At 38.4% G+C, this 21,164-nt stretch overlaps 1 protein-coding gene across 1 annotated transcript in view; it reads left to right on the top strand.

The window, feature by feature from the left end:
* LOC126194787 (NIF3-like protein 1) overlaps window positions 1-20,734 on the top strand; it is a 97,614-nt gene extending 76,880 nt beyond the window's left edge. Inside the window, exons 6-8 of the mRNA XM_049933091.1 lie at window positions 404-542; window positions 7,737-7,840; window positions 18,907-20,734. Coding sequence (XP_049789048.1) covers window positions 404-542; window positions 7,737-7,840; window positions 18,907-19,074 — 411 coding nt within the window. The 3' untranslated portion in view covers window positions 19,075-20,734. The remainder of the gene's footprint in view (window positions 1-403; window positions 543-7,736; window positions 7,841-18,906) is intronic.
* The last annotated feature ends 430 nt before the right edge of the window (window positions 20,735-21,164 follow it).

Genomic DNA, 21,164 nt, shown 5'->3' with positions numbered 1-21,164 from the left:
ATATGTACATAACATTTTGCATTTGTAGAATTGTTTTCAGCTGCGAAAAAAAAAATGATGTATTCTTTCTGGGCAACCCTCATAAATAAAAAAATGCATAATATGGATCAGACGGCAATTTATCCTTTATAGTTATTAATGAAGGTATCACCCTTTTAATTATTCTAGGGTAAAAACTAATTAGACAATGCTAACTGTAGAGTTAGTCTGCAATCAACAATTAGAGGATTTTGCGAATATAATGTGCCCTCATCTAAATATGCACAAAAAGAGCACAAAGGAAATGTATGTCCAGTACTATTCTTATTTTTCTGTCATGCAGTTGTATGCAGAATATATTTTAATCTTCTGTTTGTACAGAGGGACACTTATGATTTTCTTACAAGTTAATTGTTCATTTCAGGTTACAATTCCAGAATGTGGAATGGGTCGCATGTGCTATCTTAAATCACCACAACCATTGACAGAAATTGTTGAGACTGTAAAGAAACATGTCAAAATTCCACATCTTCGTCTCGCTCTTGCTGTTGGGAAGAATAATGGTACATTCTGTAAATTAGATGCATAATTAATGTATAAGAACTCTACATTTTTTGTATCATCGTTTTTTGGTGCTATGTGGTTGAGATCTAATTACTTTTTAAAGTGAATAGCAAAGTATTACAGCTCTCAATACTTAAATGTGACAATTATTCTTTTGTGTGCACAAATTAAGAAGAGTCTAAACAAGCCAGGCAAACCCCCCATTGAAATTCACTGCATGTATAACTTTCAACTTCTGTTTTTAGTTTACTACTTTACTTTCTTTTATTCTGCACTCCTTTAAGTAAATGTGTGGCTCTCTGTGATCTTCTTTCTCTGTTCCTTTTTTATTCTGTGCTTTCTGAGTCACTTTTATTGCTTTGTGTCCATATCTGTGGTATCTGCTATTTCATGGTCCATGAATTACCATGTGAGTCAAGTTACCCTTGAAGAATGTAACACCTCCTAGGCACTCTTTTATCTTAATGAAATGAACCAATAACTTTGACTATACCCACACATTGTTTAAGTGCATGTTAATAGTAATTTCTTTTTTAAATATAAGATATTTTTATTTTGAAGACAAAATATGCGAAATATTTGTTCTCCATCACAAATGATTCAATAAAATTGAGTATGAAGAAATTTATGATACTACATGGAGAGAACGACGTAACTGAACCATTTAGAAAGTTTAATTGTTACTTGACTATTTTGACTTATATGCGGCAGTTAGTACCAGGTAACACTGTGCACGTTCAATTGACATTACATGAGAGTTCATGGAGGCTTCAGTAAAAAATAATAATTTTGGCAGTATATTGGGGGGAGGGGGAGAGGAGGGGGGTGGAAAGGGGGGTGTGTGTGGAAGAGAGAGTGCATTTATTAAGGTGAAAGCTTGAAAGTTAGTGTGATCTTTTGATCTGTTATATATATATATACATCTGTGAAAGATCGATCTTTCAGTACTCGATTTTCCCCTTTTTGTTCATTGTTTCCATCTTGTAATCTTGATTATCATAATAGACAATGATTTTCATAGATTTGTGAGACTCTTCACTTCTCAGTATAGTATGATCCAATTAAATAATTTTGTCAGTATAGCATGAGATACATTATGCGTTAATACACATTTGATCTGATTTAAACTGATTCCAGGCTCTCAGACAATCAAATGTTGATATGCTAATTCTAGCTACACTACAATCAACTGCCATTCGACTGACAGCAGTGAAAATCAGAGCTATGTATAATAGATTGAGTGAGTTACTTGGCTTATATTTTCAGTTGTCTTGTTCCATTATCTTGTTTCTCGGCTTCAGTACACTCAGGTTTTCAAACATGTCTTGGCCTTCAGTGTTTTCAAGTGACTGATGACCACAATATTTTACTGTTAATTTATCTCACTCTCTAAAGATTAAGCAGCTTCTGTAGTGATGCAGATGTAAAATTTTTATTTTTCAATTCTACTACAATATTTTTGATTAAGATATTAGACTTGTATACACTGATAAGCTGCTCTTCACTGATGTGGCCCACTCTGTAATCTAGTTGATGGTAGCACAAAAATGTAACATTTTTCCCCCTTGTATGTTACCCTCCCCCCCCCCCCCCCCGCCCCCCCTTATTTTCTTGGTAGCGAAACACAGTGTAAGAACTAATGAGCTGGTGGTGAAGTTGATTACTGTTTGATGGTTTATGTTGCACACTGTCATCTCACCCAAATCTTAATGTTTGATTGAAGAATGATGTGGATTTTTCTGCCTACCTCTCATAAATTACCAAATTTATTGAAAATGTGATAAATATAATTGGTTTTTGAGTTATTCTTACACAACCATCTTTCATTCTTTCATTTGGAACTGTTGCCTGTAAATTATATAGTAAATGATACCCTGAGACTTATGGTATATCTCTTAGTGAGATTTGTTTCATCTGAGAGAAGTCTACGACATGGTTTCCTCCCAATATTGTCTTAGTGATGGATTGCTCATTAATTATGTTTACATAACACTTAGATGGTCACATGTTCATATTGGCCTTGCTTATTGGATGAGTTTCACAAGAAACTGTGTAATAAAGCAATGTTATTAGGCATAAATGAAGAAGCTCTTTCTTCAGGCCAGGGCCCCATTCATATATATGCAGTTGTTGTGATGAAGATTGAATGGGAACAGTGTAAGGAAGGAAATGAAAGTGAATGAATGATTTATTTATTTTTAATGTGTAATTAAACCTTTGATAATAGTAGGATGGATGTGTGGATGGGTGGACAGATGGATAGATGGATGAAAGAGGAATGATTCATATTGTACAGTTTGTTATAACCTTTAATCACTAATAAATTGCGTGGATATAAAAACATAGAAACAATAGCGGGTTACATGCTACCAACTCCGTATCTGTCACTCAACTGCCATGCCGTGACATGCGGCCGGCGCTGTTCATAGCCAGGTGGCGCTCCCGCGCTTGGCCGAGCTGCGGAGCGCCTCTATCGCCGTGTTCGCGTACTGACGTAGCGGCACTTTTAAATCTTGTGGCACTGTCACAACACTTTTCCCCCCTTGAAAAAAAGAACACTCACTTCCTTGGAGACACGGACAGTGCGGAGACATCCATGGCCTCTTGGGAGGCCCCGAGAAGATCCCGCTGAGAAACACAAGAGTATGGTCGAAAATGTCCAGGACGGAAGCTTGCGCGTGGAACGTGCCTCCTGGACGAGATGATGGGTGAAAACTCTGGAGCAGCATCCATAGGTGTCGTGGACCTGGGGGTGTGCTCCAGCAAGATGGGTCCCAGAGAAGGTGGCGTCGCGACTAGGGCCGGTTCCGGCGGAGGCGGTAGTGACGTCGGCTGCAGCAACACGCATGGAAGATCGGCAGCAGCGACAGGACCGGCGTGGCCACCACTCGTGGGCACATCTGGTCGTAATGGCGAACAACCATGCCGTCGTCCGTACGTATTTCACAAAGCTGGCGGCCGCGAAGAGCCTGGACCAACCCTGGAATCCATTTACGGCGAGATCCATACCCTCGTGCCCACACGTCGGCGCCCACCGAGTATTTTCCCGCACTAGGGGACACAGTACAAGGCCTGACAGGGTGAAGCAGGTGCAGTAGAGTGCGCGGTTGTCGGCCATGCAAGAGTTCAGCAGGGCTGCGATCACCCAGAGGTGTGAAGCGATAAGAACTCAGAAATTGCAACAGAGCGTCATCTGTGGAAAAATCACTAAGGAATTTTGTCATCTGGCTTTTGAAAGTGCGGACAAGGTGCCTGACCTCCCCATTCGATTGCGGATGGAAGGGCGGTGCTGTAACATGATGAATCCCTTGTCCAGTACAAAAATCGTGGAAGGCCTGCGAAGAGAACTGAGGGCCATTGTCGGTGACAATCGTGGATGGAAGACCTAGTGCAAAGATTTTGGACGAAGCCAGCATCGTCGCTGCAGTGGTGGGCGACGGACATCGAACAACAAATGGAAACTTTGAGAAGGCGTCAATAAGCAGTAGCCAATAAGTGCCGAGGAAGGGGCCGGCAAAGTCAGCGCGCACCCGTTGCCATGGCTGCGCCGGATCAGGCCACGGAGAGGGCATTGTACGGGGTGCAGCCAGTTGTTGAGCACACTGACCACACGCAGCGACCATGTGGGCGATGTCCGAATCAATACCGGGCCAATAAACATGCCTGCAGGCCAGGGACTTAGTCCAAGAAATCCCCCAATGGCCTTCATGCAATAGTTTGAGAACATCTTTGCGAAGAGAGGCTGGCACCACGACCCGTGGAGATGCGCCATCCGTGGCCAGAAGAACAACACCCTCACGAACAGACAGACGAAGGCGCAAGGCATGGTAGTTGCGAAGGGGATCCGATGCCCAGCCCTTGGTCCTGTCCGGCCAACCCCGTTGAACAAAACTGATCACCTGACGCAGGACCGGGTCCCGCGCAGTAGCTGACGCGACCTGCGAACCTGTAAGTGGAAAACCCTCGACCGCACGACGTTCTTCCTCGTCAATGTGGAAACAGAGTAGTTCATCTCGATCGAAAACCGGGTCGAGGCCCATCGGCAAGCGCGACAACACGTCAGCGTTGGCGTGCTGGACCGTGGGGCGATAGTGAATCTCATAGTGAAAACGAGACAAGTATAAGGCCCAATGTTGCAGGCGGTGAGCTGCCTTATCCGGAAGCGACGCCGAGGGGCTGAACAGAGAGACCAGTGGCTTGTGGTCGGTGATGAGGTGAAACTTAGAACCATACAAAAAAACGCTGAACTTTTTTAGAGCATAAATGATAGCGAGCGCCTCCTTTTCGATTTGAGAGTAACGCCGTTGGGCATCGTTGAGGGTCTTGGAAGTGTAGGCGATGGGTCGTTCCGACCCATCTTCATACCGATGGGCGAGAACAGCCCCTAGGCCATACTGTGACGCGTCAGTCGCCAGAACCAAGTGCTGACCCAGACGGAATGTGGCAAGACAAGGCGCCGACTGCAAATGAGTCTTCAGGCGGACAAAAGCCTGCTCACACTCGTTGGACCAACGGAAAGGAACGTTTTTGCATAACAGCTGATGCAGAGGATGAGCCACCGCCGCCGTGGATGGAATGAATTTGTGATAATAAGCAATCTTGCCTAGAAACGCCTGAAGTTCTTTGACCGTAGACGGCCGGGGTAGAGCGGTAATGGCTGCAACATGCTGTCGTAGAGGACGTATACCCTCACGGGACAAGTGAAAACCAAGATACACAATGGAGGGTTGGAAGAACTGTGACTTGTCCAGATTGCACTTCAACCCAGCCGAATGCAGAACCCGAAACAGGGAACGCAAATTGCGAAGGTGCTCCTCAGTGGAGGCCCCCGTGACAACAATGTCATCCAGGTAATTGATGCAGCCGGGAACGGAAGCCGTGAGCTGTTCCAAAAACCGCTGAAAAATGGCCGGCACGCTAGCAACGCCAAATGGTAACCGCTGGTACTGATACAACCCACAAGGAGTGTTGATGACGAGAAATTCCTTGGAAGACGCATCCAACGGCAACTGATGGTACGCCTCCGATAAGTCAAGTTTGGAAAAGAACTGGCCCCCAGCGAGCTTGGTAAATAACTCCTCAGGACGGGGAAGAGGATAAGTGTCAATGAGGCTCTGAGCGTTGACAGTGGCTTTAAAATCACCACACAATCGCAGACTCCCGTTTGGTTTAGAAACCACCACGATTGGCGATGCCCATTCACTGGAGGTAACAGGAAGGAGAATCCCTGAAGCTGTTAACCAGTCTATCTCGGCCTTGACAGGTGCACGCAACGCCATCGGAATAGGGCGTGCCCGGAAAAACGTAGGGCGAGCTGTAGGTTTAAGAGTAATGTGGGCTTCAAAATCCTTGGCACGACCCAGACCAGCAGAGAACACGGACAAGAATTCAGAACACAATCCATCCAGCTGATGATACGGAATATCCTCAGATATGAGGTGCACATCATCATCAATGGAGAACCCGAACAACTGGAAAGCATCATAACAGAACAGGTTTTCAGTGCCTGCATGATCCACCACATAAAACGTGAGGGGCCTAACAACAGACTTGTAGGCAGTGGAAGCATCAAACTGGCCAACGATAGGAATTTTCTGCTTATTATAAGTTCACAGATTTCGCGTAACTGGAGACAAGGGAGGGGAGCCCAACTCCAAATACATGCGAGAATTAATGAGAGTTACTGCAGAGCCAGTGTCCACTTGCATGCGAATGTCTTTATCCAGAACACGAACAGTAACAAACAACTTATTTGTTTGGGAAAGCACACAGTTAACATCCATGTCCAATGCCGCGTCCTCGTCGACAGGAACTTTAGGGGACTGACACACAGAAGCAATGTGGCCTTTTTTTCCTACATGAATTACACGTGGCCCAACGTTTTGGACACGCGGCCCTGTCATGCTGTACGAAACAACGTGGACAAGAAGGAAGTGCGGAACGAACCTGCTTCTGTGGTTGCTGTTTTCGCTGCGAGCGTGGCGGCCCAACGCGATGTTGTTGATGCGAGTGAACCACCGCCACATCGTCGTTCCCCTGTGAAAGAGGCAAATTGTCCGTGTCGAAAGTGGTCTGTACAGCACCTACATCACACCACGCGTCTATTTGCGCACCAGCAGCGTGAGACACTTCAAAAGATTGAGCGATGCTGAGAACTTCCGCCAACGACGGGTTTGGCAGTTGTAAGGCACATTGCCGAACTTCTTTATCAGGAGCAAGCCGTAGAATAGCATCCCGAACCATTGAATCAGCATAAGACTCATGCTGAGTGTCCGTGACAAACTGACATTTCCTACTCAGACCGTGTAGTTCCGCCGCCCAAGCCCTGTAAGATTGATGGGGCTGTTGATGACACCGGTAGAACGTCACGCGGGCGGCAACGACGTGGGTGTTTTTTCAGTAATAGTTAGACAATAAGTCACACATTTCTTGGAAGGACAGAGAGGCAGGTTCCCGCAGAGGGGCTAACTGAGATAGCAGTTGATAGATCCGTGGGGAACTCCAAGATAGAAATAACGACTTACACATAGGAGCGTCGACAACGCCGAAAGCCAAGAAGTGTTGCCACAAACATTTCTCATAATCCTTCCAGTCTTCAGCAGCCTCGTCGTAAGGAGGGAACGGAGGCGGAGAAGAGGAAGACAGACGATGAGTAAGCGACGCCGACAACACCTGAATAGCAGCCGTCAGCTGTGTTTGTTGTTCAATGAGCACTTGCAGAAGCTGTTCCATGTCTGCCCCGACACGAACACACAATTCCACAACGCAGGAAAAAAATATCCGACCTCGTCACCAAAAAGTGTTATAACCTTTAATCACTAATAAATTGCGTGGATATACAAACGTAGAAACAATAGCGGGTTACGTGCTACCAACTCCGTATCTGTCACTCAACTGCCGTGCCGTGACATGCGGCCGGCGCCATTCATAGCCAGGTGGCGCTCCCACGCTCGGCTGAGCTGCGGAGCGCCTCTATCGCCGTGTTCGCGTACTGATGTAGCAGCACTTTTAAATCTCGTGGCACTGTCACAACACAGTTAGCTACATTTTTTATCATTTTGTTGTGAAAAACTGTGGTGCAGTAAATAATAGTCACTCTGGTGAAGGAACACCTCATTTTATTTCACAAATAATAGTAAAAGCAATTGTGAATTGTGAAGGTATTAATTTTTTGACATTCATTTTTTCTCCAGATTCATTGGTATCCACTATTGCTATTTGTGCTGGTTCGGGAGCTTCTGTGTTGAGAGGAGTTAAGGCAGACCTCTATCTGACTGGTGAAATGTCTCATCATGAGGTAAATTGTACAGATGCAAAATAAAACTTTATTCCCATTGCAGAAGTAGTGTGTTGAATGCATGTGATGCAGTAACAATCTTATGTAGGATAACTAAATATATGTATCTATTTATTTAATGTGAATTTGGACTGACCACATTAGGACTCGAGGCCATTTTGTACATTGGATCAGACCCAGTGCATACCAAAAATTATTACAAAACATTGTAACTTTCTGTGTATACTTGTGGTTCAGTTATATACATCTGAGAAATTATTGTGAGACTAATTATGATTACCAATGCTGATAATAATAATAATAATAATAATAATAATAATAATAATAATAACAACAAATATACAATCCATACCCAATACAACAAATATACAAAAGAAAACAGGAGAAAAAATTGAAAAATACATCCAACTGGCTGAGGAAGTCAAAGACATGTGGCATCAGGATAAAGTTGACATCATACCAATTATACTATCAACTACAGGAGTCATACCACACAATATCCACCAGTACATCAATGCAATAGAGCTACATCCAAACGTATATATACAACTACAGAAATCAGTAATTATTGATACATGTTCAATTACCCGAAAGTTCCTAAATGCAATATAACACATACCATACAGTTAAAAGGAAGTGACGCCTGATCAAGGTCCGCGTCACTTTTCATTTTTAACCAGACTTAACGTCTGAGAAAGTAAAGAATAATAATAATAATAAACCCTGTGGAGGCCCGGGAAAAGAATAGGCCTCCGGTATGTTCTGCCAGTCGTAAAAGGCAACGAAAAGAACAAACCACTAATAGGGCTAACCCCCCTTTTAGTGTGATTACTTGGTTCAGGACAGAACTAAAGAAGCCTCGGACAAGCGCCGTCATGGTCGGGGACGGCGCTTGAACCCTATGCCCGCCCACAATGGTAATGACACTGCTAGCCAACTGGAAAATGATTTAAATCCAAATAGAGGTGTTTTGCAGGATATGCTTCCTGCAACCACCCTAGAAGGAAAACAAAGACAGAGGATGAGATGGTCAGATGAAGTTAATCGACACCTCATGTTCTGTTATTACCAAGCAACAAACCTAGGAACCAACACAACTGGATACAGATCACAAGTATACACAACATTTATTACCAGATACCCAGAATTAAAATTTTTAACAGAACAACGTCTAGCTGATCAGATTCGTGTAATAATAAAAAATAACAGGATACCCCAGTCAGAATTAGAAAACATCAAACAACAAGTACAACAAATACTGGAACAAAATAATGTGCAATTAGAAGAAGAAGAAAATACAGTAATGGACTCAAACATCCCAGAGCAAACAAACAAAGAACAACACGCATCAATTAAACAATCAGAGGAAAATGAAATCTTAAGACAGCCACCAGCACAAGCACAAATAGAACACGAAGTGACACACATGTTAGATATAGAAGAAAAATTTCAGTTGACATATATAGAATACAAAGACACAAATACAAGCATTAGACCATTCTTGCATAGACCACCAAATAGCCCACAAGTCGAAACAACAATAAAAACTATCAACACAATCATACACAACAAAATAAATGAATACACAACTATGGAAGAGTTACAACTACTGGTTTATGTAGGAGCACTCACTACACTAAATATACACACTAGGCAGATATCAGAACCAACCAACACACAGAAGAAACCCACAAAACCAGCATGGCAACACAGGCTACAGATCAGAATAGAAAAACTGAGAAAAGACATCGGACAGTTAACACAATTTATAAGAAATGAAATATCAGACAAAAAACGAAAAAGGTTAGGTAAAATCTCACAACAAGAAGCAATAGAGCAATTAGATGAAAAGAAGCAAAAATTACAAGCTTTGGCGAAACGACTTAGAAGATACAAAAAAAGTGAAAATAGAAGGAAACAAAACCAAACATTCAACACAAACCAAAAGAAATTTTACCAAACAATAGATAACACACACATAAAAATAGACAATCCACCAAACATAAGAGACATGGAACACTTCTGGAGCAGCATATGGTCAAACCCGGTACAACATAACAGGCATGCACGGTGGATACAAGCAGAAACAGATGCATACAAGATGATACCACAAATGCCTGAAGTGATAATTTTGCAACATGAAGTCACCCGAGCAATTAATTCTACGCACAATTGGAAAGCCCCTGGAAAAGATAAAATAGCAAATTTCTGGCTACAGAAGTTCACCTCAACACATTCACATCTAACTAAATTATTTAACAGTTACATTGCAGACCCATACATATTCCCTGATACACTTACACATGGAATAACTTATCTGAAACCTAAAGATCAAGCAGACACAGCAAACCCAGCTAAATATCGCCCCATAACATGCCTACCAACAATCTACAAAATATTAACTTCAGTCATTACACAGAAATTAATGACACATACAACACAGAACAAAATTATAAATGAAGAACAAAAAGGCTGCTGCAAAGGAGCGCGAGGATGTAAAGAGCAACTGATAATAGATGCAGAGGTGACATATCAAGCAAAAACTAAACAAAGGTCTCTACACTACGCATACATTGATTACCAAAAAGCTTTTGATAGTGTACCCCACTCATGGTTACTACAAATATTGGAAATATACAAAGTAGATCCTAAATTGATACAGTTCCTAAACATAGTAATGAAAAACTGGAAAACCACACTTAATATCCAAACAAATTCAGATAATATCACATCACAGCCAATACAGATTAAGCGTGGAATATACCAAGGAGACTCATTAAGTCCTTTATGGTTCTGTCTTGCTCTGAACCCACTATCCAACATGCTAAATAATTCAAATTATGGATATAATATTACTGGAACATACCCACACAAAATCACACATTTGCTATACATGGATGATCTAAAACTACTGGCAGCAACCAATCAACAACTCAACCAATTATTAAAGATAACAGAAGTATTCAGCAATGATATAAATATGGCTTTTGGAACAGACAAATGTAAGAAAAATAGCATAGTCAAGGGAAAACACACTAAACAAGAAGATTACATACTTGATAACCACAGCGACTGCATAGAAGCGATGGAAAAGACAGATGCCTATAAATACCTAAGATACAGACAAAAAATAGGAATAGATAATACAAATATTAGGGAAGAACTAAAAGAAAAATATAGAAAAAGACTAACAAAAATACTGAAAACAGATTTGACAGCAAGAAACAAGACAAAAGCTATAAATACTTATGCTATACCAATATTGACCTACTCATTTGGAGTAGTGAAATGGAGTAACACAGACCTAGAAGCACTAAATACACTTACACGTTCACAATGCCACAAATATAGAATACATCACATACATTCAGCAACAGAAAGATTCACATTAAGCAGAAAGGAAGGAGGAAGGGGATTCATCGACATTAAAAACCTACATTATGGACAGGTAGACAATTTAAGAAAATTCTTTCTAGAACGCGCAGAAACTAGCAAAATGCACAAAGCAATTACTCATATAAATACATCGGCTACACCACTGCAATTTCATAACCACTTCTACAACCCTTTAGATCACATAACATCAACAGATATGAAGAAAGTAAATTGCAAAAAGAAAACACTTCATGGCAAGCACCCGTATCATCTAACACAGCCACACATCGATCAAGACGCATCCAACACATGGCTAAGAAAAGGCAATATATACAGTGAGACAGAAGGATTCATGATTGCAATACAGGATCAAACAATAAACACCAGGTATTACAGCAAGCATATTATTAAAGATCCCAATACCACAACAGATAAATGCAGACTTTGTAAACAACAAATAGAAACAGTAAATCACATCACAAGCGGATGTACAATACTAGCAAATACAGAATACCCCAGTAGACATGACAATGTCGCAAAAATAATACATCAACAGCTTGCCTTACAACATAAACTTATAAAACAATACGTTCCCACATACAAGTATGCACCACAAAATGTACTGGAGAATGATGAATACAAATTATACTGGAACAGAACCATTATAACAGATAAAACAACGCCACATAACAAACCTGACATCATACTCACCAATAAAGAGAAGAAATTAACACAACTAATCGAAATATCCATACCCAATACAACAAATATACAAAAGAAAACAGGAGAAAAAATTGAAAAATACATACAACTGGCTGAGGAAGTCAAGGACATGTGGCATCAGGATAAAGTTTACATCATACCAATTATACTATCAACTACAGGAGTCATACCACACAATATCCACCAGTACATCAATGCAATAGAGCTACATCCAAACATATATATACAACTACAGAAATCAGTAATTATTGATACATGTTCAATTACCCGAAAGTTCCTAAATGCAATATAACACATACCATACAGTTAAAAGGAAGTGACGCCTGATCAAGGTCTGCGTCACTTTTCATTTTTAACCAGACTTAACGTCTGAGAAAGTAAAGAATAATAATAATAATAATAAACCCCGTGGAGGCCCGGGAAAAGAATAGGCCTCCGGTATGTTCTGCCAGTCGTAAAAGGCGACGAAAAGAACAAACCACTAATAGGGCTAACCCCCCTTTTAGTGAGATTACTTGGTTCAGGACAGAACTAAAGTAGCCTCGGACAAGCGCCGTCATGGTCGGGGACGGCGCTTGAACCCTATGCCCGCCCACAATGGTAATGACACTGCTAGCCAACTGGAAAATGATTTAAATCCAAATAGAGGTGTTTTGCAGGATATGCTTCCTGCAACCACCCTAGAAGGAAAACAAAGACAGAGGATGAGATGGTCAGATGAAGTTAATCGACACCTCATGTTCTGTTATTACCAAGCAACAAACCTAGGAACCAACACAACTGGATACAGATCACAAGTATACACAACATTTATTACCAGATACCCAGAATTAAAATTTTTAACAGAACAACGTCTAGCTGATCAGATTCGTGTAATAATAAAAAATAACAGGATACCCCAGTCAGAATTAGAAAACATCAAACAACAAGTACAACAAATACTGGAACAAAATAATGTGCAATTAGAAGAAGAAGAAAATACAGTAATGGACTCAAACATCCCAGAGCAAACAAACAAGGAACAACACGCATCAATTAAACAATCAGAGGAAAATGAAATTTTAAGACAGCCACCAGCACAAGCACAAATAGAACACGAAGTGACACACATGTTAGATATAGAAGAAAAATTTCAGTTGACATATATAGAATACAAAGACACAAATACAGACATTAGACAATTCTTGCATAGACCACCAAATAGCCCACAAGTCGAAACAACAATAACAACTATCAACACAATCATACACAACAAAATAAATGAATACACAACTATGGAAGAGTTACAACTACTGGTTTATGTAGGAGCACTCACTACACTAAATATACACACTAGGCAGATATCAGAACCAACCAACACACAGAAGAAACCCACAAAACCAGCATGGCAACACAGGCTACAGATCAGAATAGAAAAACTGAGAAAAGACATCGGACAGTTAACACAATTTATAAGAAATGAAATATCAGACAAAAAACGAAAAAGGTTAGGTAAAATCTCACAACAAGAAGCAATAGAGCAATTAGATGAAAAGAAGCAAAAATTACAAGCTTTGGCGAAACGACTTAGAAGATACAAAAAAAGTGAAAATAGAAGGAAACAAAACCAAACATTCAACACAAACCAAAAGAAATTTTACCAAACAATAGATAACACACACATAAAAATAGACAATCCACCAAACATAAGAGACATGGAACACTTCTGGAGCAGCATATGGTCAAACCCGGTACAACATAACAGGCATGCACGGTGGATACAAGCAGAAACAGATACATACAAGATGATACCACAAATGCCTGAAGTGATAATTTTGCAACATGAAGTCACCCGAGCAATTAATTCTACGCACAATTGGAAAGCCCCTGGAAATGATAAAATAGCAAATTTCTGGCTAAAGAAGTTCACCTCAACACATTCACATCTAACTAAATTATTTAACAGTTACATTGCAGACCCATACATATTCCCTGATACACTTACACATGAAATAACTTATCTGAAACCTAAAGATCAAGCAGACACAGCAAACCCAGCTAAATATCACCCCATAACATGCCTACCAACAATCTACAAAATATTAACTTCAGTCATTACACAGAAATTAATGACACATACAACACAGAACAAAATTATAAATGAAGAACAAAAAGGCTGCTGCAAAGGAGCGCGAGGATGTAAAGAGCAACTGATAATAGATGCAGAGGTGACATATCAAGCTAAAACTAAACAAAGGTCTCTACACTACGCATACATTGATTACCAAAAAGCTTTTGATAGTGTACCCCACTCATGGTTACTACAAATATTGGAAATATACAAAGTAGATCCTAAATTGATACAGTTCCTAAACATAGTAATGAAAAACTGGAAAACCACACTTAATAACCAAACAAATTCAGATAATATCACATCACAGCCAATACAGATTAAGCGTGGAATATACCAAGGAGACTCATTAAGTCCTTTCTGGTTCTGCCTTGCTCTGAACCCACTATCCAACATGCTAAATAATACAAATTATGGATACAATATTACTGGAACATACCCACACAAAATCACACATTTGCTATACATGGATGATCTAAAACTACTGGCAGCAACAAATCAACAACTCAACCAATTACTAAAGATAACAGAAGTATTCAGCAATGATATAAGTATGGCGTTTGGAACAGACAAATGTAAGAAAAATAGCATAGTCAAGGGAAAACACACTAAACAAGAAGATTACATATTGGATAACCACAGCGACTGCATAGAAGCGATGGAAAAAACGGATGCCTATAAATATCGAGGATACAGACAAAAAATAGGAATAGATAATACAAATATTAAAGAAGAACTAAAAGAAAAATATAGACAAAGACTAACAAAAACACTGAAAACAGAATTGACAGCAAGAAACAAGACCAAAGCTATAAATACTTATGCCATACCAATATTGACCTACTCATTTGGAGTAGTGAAATGGAGTAACACAGACCTAGAAGCACTCAATACACTTACACGATCACAATGCCATAAATATAGAATACATCACATACATTCAGCAACAGAAAGATTCACATTAAGCAGAAAGGAAGGAGGAAGGGGATTTATCGATATAAAAAACCTACATTATGGACAGGTAGACAATTTAAGAAAATTCTTTATAGAACGAGCAGAAACTAGCAAAATACACAAAGCAATCACTCATATAAATACATCGGCTACACCACTACAATTTCATAACCACCTCTACAACCCGTTAGACCACATAACATCAACAGATACGAAGAAAGTAAATTGGAAAAGAAAACACTTCATGGCAAGCACCCGTATCATCTAACACAGCCCCATATCGATCAAGACGCATCCAACACATGGCTAAGAAAAGGCAATATATACAGTGAGACAGAAGGATTCATGATTGCAATACAGGATCAAACAATAAACACCAGGTATTACAGCAAGCATATTATTAAAGATCCCAATACCACAACAGATAAATGCAGACTTTGCAAACAACAAATAGAAACAGTAGATCACATCACAAGCGGATGTACAATACTAGCAAATACAGAATACCCCAGAAGACATGACAATGTTGCAAAAATAATTCATCAACAGCTTGCCTTACAACATAAACTTTTAAAACAACAAGTTCCTACATACACGTATGCACCACAAAATGTACTGGAGAATGATGAATACAAATTATACTGGAACAGAACCATTATAACAGATAAAACAACACCACATAACAAACCTGACATCATACTCACCAATAAAAAGAAGAAATTAACACAACTAATCGAAATATCCATACCCAGTACAACAAATATACAAAAGAAAACAGGAGAAAAAATTGAAAAATACATCCAACTGGCTGAGGAAGTCAAGGACATGTGGTGTCAGGATAAAGTTGACATTATACCAATTATACTATCAACTACAGGAGTCATACCACACAATATCCACCAGTACACCAATGCAATACAGCTACATCCAAACTTATATATACAACTACAGAAATCTGTAATGATTGATACATGTTCAATTACCCGAAAGTTGCTAAATGCAATATAACATATACCGTACAGTTAAAAGGAAGTGACGCTTGATCAAGGTCCGTGTCACTTTCCATTTTTGACCACACTTAACGTCGGAGAAAGTAAAGAAATAATAATAATAACCGTAATAATAATAATAATAACCGTAATAATAATAATAACCGTACAGTTAAGAGGAAGTCACGCTTGATCAAGGTCCGCGTCACTTTCCATTTTTGACCAGACATAACGTCTGAGAAAAGAAAGAAATAATAATAATAACAATAGCATAGTCAAGGGAAAACACACTAAACAAGAAGATAACATATTGGATAACCACAGCGACTGCATAGAAGCGATGGAAAAAACAGATGCCTATAAATCTCTAGGATACAGACAAAAAATAGGAATAGATAATACAAATATTAAAGAAGAACTAAAAGAAAAATATAGACAAAGACTAACAAAAATACTGAAAACAGTATTGACAGCAAGAAACAAGACAAAAGCTATAAATACTTATGCTATACCAATATTGACCTACTCATTTGGAGTTGTGAAATGGAGTAACACAGACCTAGAAGCACTCAATACACTTACACGATCACAATGCCACAAATATAGAATACATCACATACATTCAGCAACAGAAAGATTCACATTAAGCAGAAAGGAAGGAGGAAGGGGATTTATCGACATAAAAAACCTACATTATGGACAAATATATCTAAAAACAAAGATGATGTGACTTACCAAATGAAAGCGCTGGCAGGTCGATAGACACACAAACATACACACAAAATTCAAGCTTTCGCAACAAACTGTTGCCTCATCAGGAAAGAGGGAAGGAGAGGGAAAGACGAAAGGATGTGGGTTTTAAGGGAGAGGGTAAGGAGTCATTCCAATCCCGGGAGCGGAAAGACTTACCTTAGGGGGAAAAAAGGACGGGTATACACTCGCGCGCACACACACACACATCCATCCACACATATACAGACACAAGCAGACATATTTAAAGACAAAGTTTGGACAGGTAGACAATTTAAGAAAATTTTTTATTGAACAAGCAGAAACTAGTAAAATACACAAAGCAATCACTCATATAAATACATCAGCTACACCATTGCAATTTCATACCCACTTCTACAACCCTTTAGATCACATAACATCAACAGATACGAAGAAAGTAAATTAGAAAAAGAAAACACTATGTGGCAAGCATCCGTATCATCTAACACAGCCACACATCGATCAAGACGCATCCTACACATGGCTAAGAAAAGGCAATATATACAGTGAGACGGAAGGATTCATGATTGCAATACAGTGTCAAACAATAAACACCAGATATTACAGCAAGCATATTATTAAAGATCCCAATACCACAACAGATAAATGCAGACTTTGCAAACAACAAATAGAAACAGTAGATCACATCACAAGTGGATGTACAATACTAGCAAATACGGAATACCCCAGAAAACATGACAATGTAGCAAAAATAATACATCAACAACTTGCCATACAACATAAACTAATAAAACAACACGTTCCCACATACAAGTATGCGCCACAAAATGTACTGGAGAATGATGAATACAAATTATACTGGAACAGAACCATTATAACAGATAAAACAACACCACATAACAAACCTGACATCATACTCACCAATAAAAAGAAGAAATTAACACAACTAATCGAAATATCCATACCCAATATGACAAATATACAGAAGAAAACAGGAGAAAGAATTGAAAAATACATCCAACTGGCTGAGGAAGTCAAGGACATGTGGCATCAGGATAAAGTTGACAGTATACCAATTATACTCTCAACTACAGGAGTCATACCACACAATATCCACCAGTACATCAACGCAATACAGCTACATCCAAACATATATATACAACTACAGAAATCTGTAATTATTGGTACATGTTCAATTACCCGAAAGTCCCTAAATGCAATGTAACATATACCGTACAGTTAAAAGGAAGTCAGGCTTGATCAAGGTCCGCGTCACTTTCCATTTTTAACCAGACATAAAGTCTGAGAAAGGAAAGAATAATAATAATAATAACAACAATAATAGTAATAACAATAACAATAATCATAAATGGCACTAATTATAATAATAAAGGACCTTAAAAATAACAATAATAATGAATAGTTTAGCACATTTGAAGTCATGTTTAGTATTATCAGGAACAGAAGGGATAGTGAAAAAGGAGAAGATTGAAATGACAGTTGCATTAACTGTTAAGAAAGAACAGATTATCAGTATAGGACAATGCAGAGGGAGAACTGGTGGGGGAAAGGGGTTTGACAAGAGTGAGCAGCAGACAAGTATATGGAAGAGATAGCTATTGCGATAAAGGAGGGAACATTAACTGTCTTCTGAAGTTTGAAAGGAATTAAATTTGTATGATATTTTGAGGAAGATCATTCCAGTCAGGTTTCTGATACAGAAACTGATTTATAGAAGATGCACGTGTTATGTAGTGATGTGGAGAGGATTTTACTTTGTTGAGAATGTGTATTTTTGCTGTTCTGTTCAGATAATAATGTAAGAGTTGGAAATAAGTAAGAGAGAGTGCAATGATTGAGAAGTCAACAGGGCAAACACTGGATACGACAGTCTTTATGCTTATCAGCACATAGCCATGATAAAAGGAAACTTTTGTTGTTTTTCTTCCAAGTGAGTTTGCACCAGTTGCAGCTTATTTAAAAGATAAAATTCAACTTTCACATTTAGAGGCTTCCAAACATTCTCTAAGACTGTTGCTGAGCAAGCAGTATCTCAGGAATTATTGCACATTCAGAGCAGTCCAACACCCACTGATTTTTCGATGTTGTAATTTTTCAGTGATGTAAATAAAATGTAACTTTGTAAACATGTATTTTGTGAAATTATGTGTTGTTTCTTTCAGGTACTGGATGCTGTGCATGATGGTCATCATGTGATACTGTGTGAGCACAGCAATTCTGAAAGGGGTTTCCTGACATATTTTGCTGACATATTAGCTAATAAACTTCTTGATGGCAAAGTTCAAGTATTAGTATCAGTTGCTGATAAAGATCCACTTCAAGTTGTTTAAAATTAAAATATATGCTACTGAAAGCTGACATTTATAATATATTTTGAATTACGAATATTATAAGTGCATACTGTTCTGCAGTGTTGTAAACCTTAAGAAGAGTTTTCACTCAACAAATCTTTTCTTTTACTGATTAACTTTTTTTTTTCTTTTGAAATATAGAGGTTGTATTATACAATGTTTGCTTGATTATCAAAATGGTTGCGATTACTGTTTATAGTTTAAAATAAATGGTACTGCATACAATATATTTGGCATAATTTGAACAAATAGATATTTGCTGACGTATAGGGAGAAAATGTTATTGTAATCTGGTTTACAATGTTTGTTCTGTAGGTGACACATTGACTCTGTATGTAAGAGTAGAGTGCATTCACGTGCTGTGTAATTTACTACATGCTCACAGCTTGTAAATTTCAGTCAGTGTTTGTTGTTGATTGTAACTGCAATGTACAATTTCCAAATGCTCTTTATTCATAAAAGTCTACAATGATTAAGAACTTATAATTTTTTATTAATCTGCAGTTCCTGATAATCACACAATTTTTACTTTTGTGCTTGATCTGCTCTCAGAGCAGTTACTGAAATTAAGTGAAAAGTCATGTGAATTGTTATAGTTTGTCACTATATTCTTAGAAAAAAACCTAAGTATCCATGTTTCTTACTGAAAAGAGGTGAAAGGCCTTGTTATTACTTGTGGATCTGACACGAATGATTAGCTGTCCAAACTACTGTTTAATGCTGTGTTTCCTAAACTTTGTTCCATGGAACGTGTATGAAACTAAAAAATTAAAATAAAAAAATAAATAACTACTAACCCTCACTTCCACTTATTGATTACAGCACATCAGAGATTTAGTGTCCAGTAAAAAGAATGAACTTAGTATTTGTCCTGAGCAGATTTTCATTACAAATGGATGAAACCAACAGTGCAGTTTCACTTGGGTTATTGATTGTAATAGTTAAGCGTCTGCACAAAAATACGCTATTGAAGAGTTTTATGCTAATCTCTACCAACATGTACTACTACATTTGATATATTGGGTTGTGTAAAATAGTTTTCTTGAAGAGATTTAAATGTCATGAGACGAAGGCTCTGAGTGGCATAATTAACAGTGGTGTATAGCTTATTAAAATATCACCAAAATACGTCAGCATAATCTATGGGCAATCACTTGCTTTAAGAACTAAAAAAATAACCAAGAATGTTCTTGATGAGGTTATCAATATCATTAACTTAATAAAATCCTGGCCACTAAACTATCATTTATTCAAAATACTATACTAAGAAATATCTTTTACATACTGAGGCCTGTTGGTTATCCTTAGGAATAATACTAACCTGTATTTTTTGGCTGAGGCATGCATTCCATGCTTTCCATTTAGAATACAGTTTCAAATTGAAGGGCTGATTATTTGATAGAAATTGGCTGCTAAATGTTTCCTTCTTAAGTGCATTTTTACAGAGATCAATGAACTTGATCTAATCCTTCAAGGCAAACAAATAATTGTATTTACTGCTCATGAAAAAACAACCCTTTCAAGAAAAAGATTGGATATTTGATAATTTGTGTATTCCCACATATGTTTGATTGCTTTGCAACAATAAAAGTCATTTTTGGAGACAAAGAGTTTGAAATAAGATAGAATTCTATTCAATAGGGTTGGAACTAAGCTTTTAATCTGTATTCTCTAAATGAATAGCATATTAAATATCAAAATACATTATGGATTAAAACCCCATAGGTTGTCTCTTATTATGTGTTGAGAACATGAGTTTTCTCAGTTTTTGAAGAAAGGCTCTATTGGTGCTCTTACAATTTCAACTGAAAATGTGTGTGAAATAATGTTCTCAGATTATACGTTGCCAAAAATAAATACTGAAACAGGCTAGTTACGGAGCCTGTCATGGAAATTCACTTGAGTATATTAATTATATCTGTGAAAATTAGATCTAGCATGACTCAGCTCATTAAAATGTAATTTTAAAAATCTTGTTTCATTGTGTTATTTTAAATTTAAGTTAGTTTAAGAAATTTTGGATTAGTTTTCAAATTACTCTTTGAAGAAAATAATAATTTGAAATAATT

Source organism: Schistocerca nitens, chromosome 1 (genome assembly GCF_023898315.1).
Source record: "Schistocerca nitens isolate TAMUIC-IGC-003100 chromosome 1, iqSchNite1.1, whole genome shotgun sequence".
NCBI lineage: Eukaryota > Metazoa > Arthropoda > Insecta > Orthoptera > Acrididae > Schistocerca > Schistocerca nitens.
This window is presented reverse-complemented; position numbering and strand designations above follow the sequence as displayed.